Source organism: Rana temporaria, chromosome 3, assembly GCF_905171775.1.
Source record: "Rana temporaria chromosome 3, aRanTem1.1, whole genome shotgun sequence".
Lineage (NCBI taxonomy): Eukaryota > Metazoa > Chordata > Amphibia > Anura > Ranidae > Rana > Rana temporaria.
The window spans coordinates 462911261-462921903 of record NC_053491.1 but is presented as its reverse complement, the minus strand read 5'-3'; the positions used below and the strand labels follow the sequence as shown (position 1 = coordinate 462921903).

Here is a 10643-nt window from a genome sequence, read left to right as displayed (position 1 = left end):
TTCTCTTTTCATTTAGCTTTTGAACATTGCATAACATCCGATTTGGGAAAGCTATTTTTGTGTGACCTTCTGCTACACTTTAGGGGACCTTCTCCTACTTCCACCTATATTAAACAACATACTGCAAAATTAATAATCATTTAAGCTTTGTTTTGCTACTTACCTTGAAAGCAAAAGAAAAGCTTCATTGGAAGCCCCATGTTTATTCCTAGGACAGACTGTAAAGAGTGTGTGCTCCCTGGGATATTATCTGGGGATGTATGTTGATGTAAAGAAAAAGGAAGTGAGCTGAACTGCAAGGAAAGGTTAAAAAACAAAAAACAAAAAAAAAAACAGAAGAGATGTTATCTTGTAAAAAGGATGATAAAAAAAGCATAATTTCAACACCTACAGTGATGTAAAAAAAAAAAAAAGATACATATCTTAATGTACAGCAGCTATTTTTTCTGCAGAAAAATAAATTAAAGTGGTATTTACATTTTTCCTTTTTCATTTTGGATATGCAGCTTCATCCTAGTTAGGTGCTAGCTAGGTTTAGGTAAATTTAGACCTTTTTCTCTCCTGTGGAGTCAGTGGAGTTGCTTGCTTGTGATTGCTCTGTTCTAAGTTTTATTGGCTGTGGATTTGACTGCTTGTCCCACTTTCTGGATGGTCCTGGAAAGTAGTGGGCCTTGAGAGTCACATCTCAAGTCTAATAGGTAGATTCAGTAAGAGTTAGGCTGACTTATCAGTAGATAAGCCGACCTAACTCAGAATCTACGCCGACTTATGTTTAAGCGTGTTCTCAAACAGAGATACGCTTAAACATATCTAAGATACGACGGCTTGCGCCGTCCTATCTTAGGTTGCAATTTTTCGGATGGCCGCTAGGTGGCGCTTCCATTGCGGTTGGCGTAGAATATGTAAATGAGTTGATACGCCGATTCACGAACGTACGCCCGGCTGCCGCAGTAGTTTTACGCAGTTTCCGTAAGGCATTAGCAGGCCTAAAGTTATTCCATCTATTAGGTGGAATAACAATGTTAAAGTATGGCCGCCGTTCCCGCCGCGAGATTCCAATTTTTTACGTTGTTTGCGTAAGTCGTCCGCGAATCGGGATTTACGTAGTTTACTTCCACGTCGAAATCAATAGGCCCGTGCGGCGTACTTAGCCGCAATGCACCCTGGGAAATGTAGGCACCGGGCGCATGCGCATTAAAAAAAAACGTAAAAAATGTGAGGTCAAGCCTCATTACCATAAAACACGCCCCCCTACAAGACATTTGAATTCAGCGCCCTTACGCCCGCCCACTTTAGGCTACGCCGCCGTATATTAGCAGGCAAGTACATTGAGAATCATGTACTTGCCTAGCTAACTTACGGCGGCGTAGCCTAAACAGGCTAAGCTACGCCGCCGCAAGTTTAAGCCTTTCTCTGTGAATCTACCTATAAATATTTATGTAGTCCAAGCCATTCCCTGGGGGGGGGGGCAGTAGGTGGCTGGGAGTGAGCATAAATAGTTTGCAGCTTGGAACAGAGGGGTTCTTGTGCAGCAGGAGAAGAGCCCAGCCTGAAGGGCTGCTGCCCTTCTGGGCGGTCCAGACATGCTTCTTTGTTTGCTTATTGAGGTCCCAGCTAAGCTAGCTGGGGAGCCTGTTCTATCAAACTTTGCTGGAGCTGACTGAGGGATATCAGACAGATCACCAAACTTTTTAGACAAACCTTGTAAAATCAGAGTAAGATATTTCATTTGAGTTCAGTGCAAGACTGAAGGTAAGGCTGGAGGTCAGATTTAATTTAACTTTCTATAGAGAAGTTGCTGCACACTAAAATGTGTATCTTTTTACCTAACTGTAGATCTTCGCTCCTCTCCCTAATGTTTTTTTGTTTGTTGTTTCTTAGCATCTTTTTCAGACAATACCATCTCTTCTTCTGTTATTGCTTCACCTTCCCCTTGCAGTTCAGCTCAGTTCCTTTTTTCTTTACATCAACTTACATATTCCAGTTAATATCCAAGTGGCCGCACAGTCTGTCTACAGACTCTCTGCTGTCTGCTCTACGAGCAAACATGAGACTTTTCATCACGATTTTCATTTGCTTTCAAGGTAAGTACAAAACAAGGATGTTATTATTGTTATTATTATTATTATTATTATTATTATTATTATTATTATTATTATTAATAATAATTATGCTTATTCTGTATTACAGTCTGGTATAGTAGTGGAAGTAAAAGAAGGTCCCTTAGAGCATGGTATAGCAGAGGTGCCCAAAAATGTAGTTCCCCTAAAAAAAGGGATGTTATGCAATGTTTAATATTAAACGGATAAGTTCACCTTTGTTACATGTTACACCTGTAGTTAGGGTGGAACGTGTAACATGTTTCAATAATGCACCTAAAAATACTGGATGAACCCTCTGCACACTGCTTTACACTTTCAAGAAAAATTTGCAATAAAAAATAGGGATATTTAGTTCACACATATTAAAATACATGTTTAAGCCGGCCAACTGCGTCAAAGTAATCCCTCTTAGGCCAGTCCTACTCTGCTCTGCAAATTCGAATGTTACTGTGGACAGCATGTCAATAGGGATGAGCTTTGAGTTTGACTTGAACATCAGATGTTCGATCGTTTCGACGAAGATCAAACTTTCTGGGCGGCTCGCTCCAAATTCGAGTTGCGCGTCACCGCATAATTCACTGCCTCATCGCAATGCATTGCTGGCTGATGATTGGCCAAGCATGCACTATGACCCGCATGCTTTGGCCAATCACAGCGCCGTCAGAACAGAGAGCCATAATTGGCATGGTGCCCGTGGCCAATCAAGGCTCAGGGGGACTAAGTACACGCCACACACTATATAAGGCCACCTGCACGTCGGTCTTGTGTAGTGTGTTGCGGCGTGGTGAGAGAGAGAGTCAGAGTATCATTTCATTTCAGTTAGATAGAACAGGCAGGCGATTTAGGTAGCTGCAGTCAGTGTATTTAGTATATATATTCATCCCAGGCGTTGTGTGTGTATGTGTGTATATATATATATATATATATACACTGTATTCAGTTTAGCTAGATCTCACTTCAGAGTGTTCCTGTTATTCTCGCTGCAGTATATTAAGTCAGTGTACTGTATACTGGCCACAGTATGCAGATAAAGTTGACTGCAGACCATCCCAGTTCTCTTCCTAATAATACAGGCAGGCAGTTGATTGAGCTAAGCTGCAGTATATTAAGTCAGTGTACTGTATACTGCGCACAGTGCGCAGGTAAAGCTGACTGAAGATCATCCCTGTTCTCTTCTTAATAGTACAGGCAGGCAGTTGATTGAGCTAATCTGCGGTATATTAAGTCAGTGTACTGTACACTGGCCACAGTGCAATGCTGTATCCTGGCCTAGGCCAACAAGGCCCAGGCCTAGGGCAGCACTTTGCAGGGGGGCAGCACGGAAAGAGTCCCCACTGGCTTGTGCTACACTGTTGGTGTAACGCAAGCTATTTCTTTTGACTGTCCTATCATCCTGGACCACAATCCTTCCTCACTGTGCTATATGTTTTCTGCTGTACCATTGGCATGGTTATATATTCTTAGTCCTTTCCATAAAATTATCAGAAATTTGTGCTTGAAGTAGAACTATAGGCAACACTTTTTTTTTTTTCATTTTGGGTAGAGTAAGGGAGGGTTATAGCCCCTGTCAGTTTATTTTTTTTACCATCCCTGCCCCATTGCAGAGATTTCCCTTCACCTTCTGCCCCATAGCCAAACAGGAAGTGAGAGGAAATCTATGAAAATTAGGGGATCCATTCCCCCCCACCCAGGCATTGAGTACTAGTGTCCCCACTCGAAAATGTCAGGGTGGGTCTTAAACAGAAAGGGGTGTGGCCTTGACAAGAAGGGGGTGGGTCATATTTAAATTAGGAGGTACACAAATTTAGTCAGGCCTAGGGCAGCACAAAACCTAAATACACCACTGCCACAGTGTGCAGGTAAAGCTGACTGCAGACCATCCCTGTTCTCTTCCTAATAATACAGGCAGGCAGTTGATTGAGCTAAGCTGCAGTATATTAAGTCAGTGTACTGTATACTGGCCACAGTGTGCAGGTAAATCTGACTGCAGACCATCCCTGTTCTCTTCTTCATAATACAGGCAGGCAGTTGATTGAGCTAAGCTGCAGTATATTAAGTCAGTGTACTGTATACTGGGCACAGTGTGCAGCTAAAGCTGACTGCAGACCATCCCTATTATATTCCTAATAATACAGGCAGGCAGTTGATTGAGCTAAGCTGCAGTATATTAAGGCAGTGTACTGTATACGGGGCACAGTGTGCAGGTAAAGCTGACTGCAGACCATTCAAATACAGTATGTCTGGAAGGCCAACAAGGAGAGGCAGACACTCACAGGCCAATAAAAGAGGGCAAGCTATTTCTAGAGGCAACAGTGCTGGTCATGGAAACAGTGCATCCTCATCAGCACATGGCCGTGGGGCATGCTTGTCCCTTTTTTCCGGCAGCTGGCCGCGTTGAGCCGCAACATGCAGAAGAGTTAATAGAGTGGATGACCAAGCCGTCCTCAGCCTCCTCATCCTCTGTCACCCAGGCTACCTTGGCTGCGAATGCAGGTGCCAAAGCGGCCTATTCCATCGGCTCGAGGTCATCAGTTACTTCTTCCCTAGCCCCACCATCATGCACAGAGGAGTCCCCCGAATTGTTCAACCACAGTGTTGGGTACATGTGCAGCGTTTTGAAGGCTCCGATGATGGTACCCAGCTTGAGGAAGGCAGTAACGTGAGCCCAGACAGAAGGACAACAAAATGGCAGTCATGTTCCCCCAGCTGCAGCATACTGCCAGGTTTGCTCCAGTGATGAGGAGGGAGGGGATTATGAGGTCACTGACTCTACCTGGGTGCCTGATAGGAGAGAGGAGGAGGAGACACATCTCCAACGAGGCAGGATGCCCTCCAGGGGCCAGCTTAAGGGCAGCCAACCGACTGCATCACCCTGCAGAGCTCCGCATGTGCAGGGCACTGCTGACTCTGTGCGTTTTTCCAAAAGTTCTTTGGCGTGAGGGCATTTTTTCAGATGTGTGTTGCAGATGGCACCATTCCTATTTGCAACATATGTCTGAAGCGTATCAAGCGTGGCCAAAACACCAGCCGCTTGGGCACCACATGCTTGACCAGACATATGTCAACCTGCCATGCAGTCTGTTGGCAAGCCTACATAAAAGACCCACACCAAAGAACAAAGCGGACCTCTCCTTGCTCCTCATCATCTGGGATCTCCAACCCCACTATACCTTCAGTCCTCTCAGAAACCTGCACTGAGAGGCATGAAGGTGTGTGTCATGGATCTGCCACTTAAGGGTTAATGGTGCAGACTGATTTCAGTGATTAACAGCAGGCTGCCCTATTTAAACACCTCAGCAGCACAGTGTCTTTGCTGCCTGATCTGCAGTTCTGACGTGGATCCTATCTGAGACCTGTTTGCTATCTGAAACCTGATTTGAACACTGAACTTGGCTTGTTTTGACTACTCTACCTGAAACCTGATTTGAATACCGAACCCGGCTTGTCTGACTCCTCTCATCTCTCCTATCCTGACCCGGCTCCGTTTGACCATCCGCCTGCTTGACTTCACTGCTGCCAGATCCACCTGCTTGTTTACCGACCACTCTTCAGTCATCTTTCTGCACGATCACCTGTTATGACCCGGCTTGTTTGACCCTGCTTTCCCGGTATACCTGAACTGTTACTAACTTGTGCCGCTGTAGTCGCAGCTTCTGTGCGGGTCGCTGACCCATCCTCCGCTGTACGTTCAGCATCTACTTGCCAGAGGTATTCGTCCACCTGCTTCTACACATCACCACCCGGCACTCCTACCCCTCTGTGCTCCGAGCCCGCTGTCCCATATCCAGTGGCTCGCGAACCAGAGTCGTAAGAGAGGCTACCCTGCATCAGACTCTGGAAACCAGGTACGTAACAGTGTGGAATTAGGTGTGCCACTGCCAAGTACTTGCGGGCAATCTGCTATCGGTACACCAACGTCCGAATGTACCAGGCTAATTTCCCTGCCCCAGTTGCTACACCAGCGAAAGAAATTCGCTCCCAGCCATCCACATGCCCAGCGGTTGAATGCTAGCTTGGCTAAATTGCTAGCACTTCAAATGCTGCCTTTTCAGTTGGTAGACTCTGCCCCATTCCGTAAGTTTGTGGAAGGTGCGGTACCTCAGTGGCAGGTTCCCAAGCGCCACTTTTTTTCAAGTAAGGCGATTCCGGCTCTCTAGCGGCATTCGGCAGGCAATGTCTTGGCCTCGCTGGACAGGGCGGTCAACGGTAAGGTGCATATTACCACTGACTCATGGTCAAGCAGGCATGGACAGGGACATTACCTATCTTTCACAGCGCACTGGGTGACTCTGCTGGCAGCTGGAAAGGATGCAGGACAGGGTGCAGTAGTGTTGGAAGTTTTTCCGCCACCACGCCTCCAAAATGCTACTACTGGGGATTCTGACACATCTCTCTCCTCCACCCCCTCCTCTTCTTCTTTCTCCATGGCCTCTTCCTCTGCTGATTTGTCTTCGGAACCAGCGGTGCTCTATAGGCGTTCAAGGGGCTACGCAAGCACGCAGGCAAAGAGATGCCATGCAGTGCTTGAGCTGGTGTGCTTGGGGGACAGGTGCCACACTGGGGCAGAGGTTCTGTCAGCTCTGCAGGGGTAGGCTCAGAGGTGGTTGATGCCACGCCAGCTTCAGCCAGGAATGGTGGTTTGCGACAATGGCACCAACCTCCTCTCCGCCCTCCGACAGGGACACCTGACCCATGTGCCCTGTTTGGCTCACGTCCTTAACTTGGCGGTGCAGCGTTTCTTGGGCAGGTACCCAGGCTTACAGGATGTTCTAAGGCAGGCCAGGAAAGTCTGTGTGCATTTCTGCTGGTCATATAATAAGGGAATTTAACCTGCCCAAAAACCCCCTAATCTGTGACATGCCCACCAGGTGGAACTTAGTGTTGGCCATGGTGCAGCGGCTGCACACGCAGCAGAGGGCCATCAATGAGTACCTGTGCGACTAAGGCACCAGGACAAGATCAGGATAGCTTGTTTTTTTTTCCCACGCCAGTGGGTCATGATCAGGGATGCATGCACTGTCCTGTCACCATTTGAGGAGGCCACGAGGATGGTGAGAAGTGACAGTGCATGCATCAGTGATACTGTCCCTCTTGTTCACCTGTTGGAGCACACACTGCATGGAATAATGGACAGGGCACTTGAGGCAGAATAGAAGAGGAAGAGGAGGACTTCCTTACCTCTCAAGGCCCCCTTTATCCAGACAGTGTTCCTGCGGGCCCGCCGATCACACAGGAAGAGGACGAGGAGGAGGATTGTGTCAGCATGGAGGTGGAGCCTAGCATTCATCGTCAGCAGCAGCCTTCAAGGGATCATTTACAGTCCCCCGAAACCTATGGACTGCGTGGTTGGGAGGAGGTGGCTGCGGATCATGTTGTCCTCAGTGAACCAGAGAACTCCGGACCGAATGCCTCAGCAAACCTACGCTGCATGGCCTCCCTGATCCTGCAAAGCCTGCGAAAGGATCCTCCTATTCGTGGCATCAAGGAGAGGGATCATTACTGGCTGGCAACTCTCCTTGATCCACGTTACAAGGGTAAGGTTGCAGACCTTATCTTGCCGTCGCAGAGGGAGCAGAGGATGAAACATCTTCGGGAGGCCTTGCAGAAAGGTTTGTGCAACACATTTCCAGAGCCTGGTTGGTTACAAATTCCTGGTCCTGGACAACGTGTTGCTGAGGCTTTGGTCAGTCACAGAAGGAGCAGTGCAGAAGGTGGCCGCCTGACCGATGCGTTCAGACAATTTTTTAGTCCGCAGCCCCAAGGTATGATTGGTTCCAGCAACCATCGCCAGCGCCTGATTCACATGGTGCAGGAATACCTAGGGGCAAGATCAGACTTGGACACCTTTCCCACCGAAAATCCTCTGGGTTACTGGGTCTTGAGGATGGATCACTGGCCAGAGCTTTCACAGTATGCAATTGAGCTACTGGCCTGTCCTGCATCCAGCGTTCATTCAGTGCTGCTGAAGGCTTTGTAACCAATCACAGGGTGCACCTGTCCACCGACTCGGTCGATCGACTGACCTTCATAAAAATGAATCAGTCTTGGATCACCAGCTACCAAGCACCTGATGTGACCGAATATTTTTTTTTTTTAATGTGAGATGCCTTCAAGACTGCCTATGCTGATGCTGAGTGACTATCCTCTTCCTCCTCAATATTCATGTTGATAGCTTGTTAGAACATTTTTGGTTCTGGGCACTGCCACCAGTGGCTAAGGCCCAATTTTTCTGCCCCCGTTTAACAGGTGTGTAATTACGCAGGGCTCATACTACAGTATCTGTGAGGGGATGCAGTGTTGTGGCACCAGTGCCTAAGGCCCAATTTTTCTGCCCCTGTTCAACAGGGGGATGTAATTACAATTCTTGATCTAATATTTCACAGCAGGGCGTTCCTGCGCCCACCAAGACTAACTGTGAGGGGTTGCAGTGTTGTGGCAACATCAACACCTAATGTCACGGTACCGACCGTGCCGTGCAAGCAGCGTCAACCCCCAAGTGGCTCTGGGTGGTATTGAACCCAAGACCTCTCTGGTGCTGCTTCAGTTCTTTGCCTCTGAGCCACTCCTCAGTTTGGTATTCTGCCTGCTTTCCATCTAAGCCTGGTTCTGAATGATGTGCCGATCACCCTTCTCTGGATCTCTGTGCAATCTGCACCTGTCTCTCTGAGAGCTGATTGGAGGGAAGGGACACACCCCCCTTCACAAAGCACACCTGAACAAAGCTAAATCTGTCACTCAGCTTGAGGTCCCTCCCTGTCACCATTTTTCTCTTGCTGTCAAGAAAACTTGTCAGGGGTGATTCATGCAGATAGCAGGGGAAGAAAGCAGCAGACAGAAATGATACTTAGTGCTCTGGATTGAGACAAATATACACTATAGAGGCATATGCTCTGTTCATATTTCATGTCTGAGGTTTACAACCACTTTATGGGGAAGTAATATTCCCTCAACAAAACGTTAACAGCCATTGAGGTTCACATGTTTCATACATTGCTTCACCTTTCTTACCAGTAGAAATCATTGCATGATCATTAGATATTCTTATATGTGTCATTGGATCCTCATATGAATACACAAATTGCTACTGTTCGAAAATATTACTTTGGGATGCCACTCTGCACTTTTTCTGTGGGTTATTTTGTTGCTACATATCGTTTAGGTTTTACTGTCAAGCAGAGCATGTCATGGATAATAGAGGGGGGACACAGATGGCAACAGAAAAACTGACTGAATTTTTAAAGGGGTTGTAAAGGTAGAAGTTTGTTTTATCTTAATGCATTCTATGCATTAAGATAAAAAGCCTTGAGAGATGGGGTGGGGCCGAACCACAGCTCCATGTCTGGGTACATTGTCCCCTTTAAGACCCATAGCAGACGCGCGTTTGCCAGCCACCCGCGATCGCAGGCACGAGAGCCATCACAGGGATTGTCTGTTCCTACCAAGTAGAAACGACGATCCGGCTCCTCCTCTAGTCAGTCCCTTCCCCTCAAAGTTACAAACACACCTAAGGAACACATTTAACCCCTTGATTGCCCCCTATTGTTAGCTCCTTTCCTGCCAGTGACATTTACACAGTAACAGTGCATTTTTATAGCACTAATTGCTGTATAAATGTCAGTGGTCCCAAAAATGTGTCAAAAGTGTCCGATCTGCCTGCCACAATGTCGCAGGTCACTGCCATTTCTAGTAAAAAAAAATAAACGCCATTAAAATGCCAAAAATCTTTCCCATAGTTTGTAGACGCTATAACTTTTGCGTAAACCAATCAATATAAGCGTATTGTAATTTTTTTAGCAAAAATATGCAGAAGAATATATATTGGCCTAAACCAGAGGTCTCCAAACTGTGGCCTGGGGGCCAGATGTGGCCCTTTGCTTGCTTTTACCTGGCCCTTGAGGCACTGTTTCATCCACTATTTGACACAATTCCCTCCAAGGACACCAATAATCTGGCACAATTCCTCCCAATGGCACCAACAATGGGGCTCAATGACACCAATGATGGGGCACAATTCCTCCCAGTGACACCAACAAGGAGGCACAAAATTTCTCCCACTTAAATAAACAATGGGGAATTATTTTTTCCCACTGACATCGGGACCTTTTCTACTCCCAATGACCACAGTCCGGCTCCCCGTAAAGTCTAAAGTTTGGAGACCCCTGGCCTAAACTGATGACGAAATTTGTTTTTTAAGAACATTTTTGGGGATATTTATTAAAGCAAAAAGTACAAATTATTTTATATTTTTTTCAAAATTTACGGTATTTGTTTGTTAATAGCACGAAAAATAAAAACAGCAGAGGTGATCAAATAGCACAAAAAAAAGCTCTATTTGTGGTGAAAAAAGAACGCAAATTTTGTTTATGTACAGTGTTGCACTACAGGACAATAGTCAGTTAAGGCGACGCAGTGCCAAATTGTAAAAGTGCTTTGCTCAGGAAGGGGGTAAAATCTTCCGGGGCTGAAGCGGTTAATACCTCTCAAGCCCCGTACACACGACCGGATTTCCTGACAGGAAAACTGCGGGGTGAGCATTTGGCC

At 46.6% G+C, this 10643-nt stretch overlaps 1 protein-coding gene across 1 annotated transcript in view; it reads left to right on the top strand.

The window, feature by feature from the left end:
* The first annotated feature begins 1858 nt into the window (after positions 1-1858).
* LOC120933541 overlaps positions 1859-10643 on the top strand; it is a 39958-nt gene continuing 31173 nt past the window's right edge. The window contains exon 1 of the mRNA XM_040346800.1: positions 1859-2084. Within this exon, the coding sequence (XP_040202734.1) occupies positions 2048-2084 (37 nt within the window). The 5' untranslated portion in view covers positions 1859-2047. The remainder of the gene's footprint in view (positions 2085-10643) is intronic.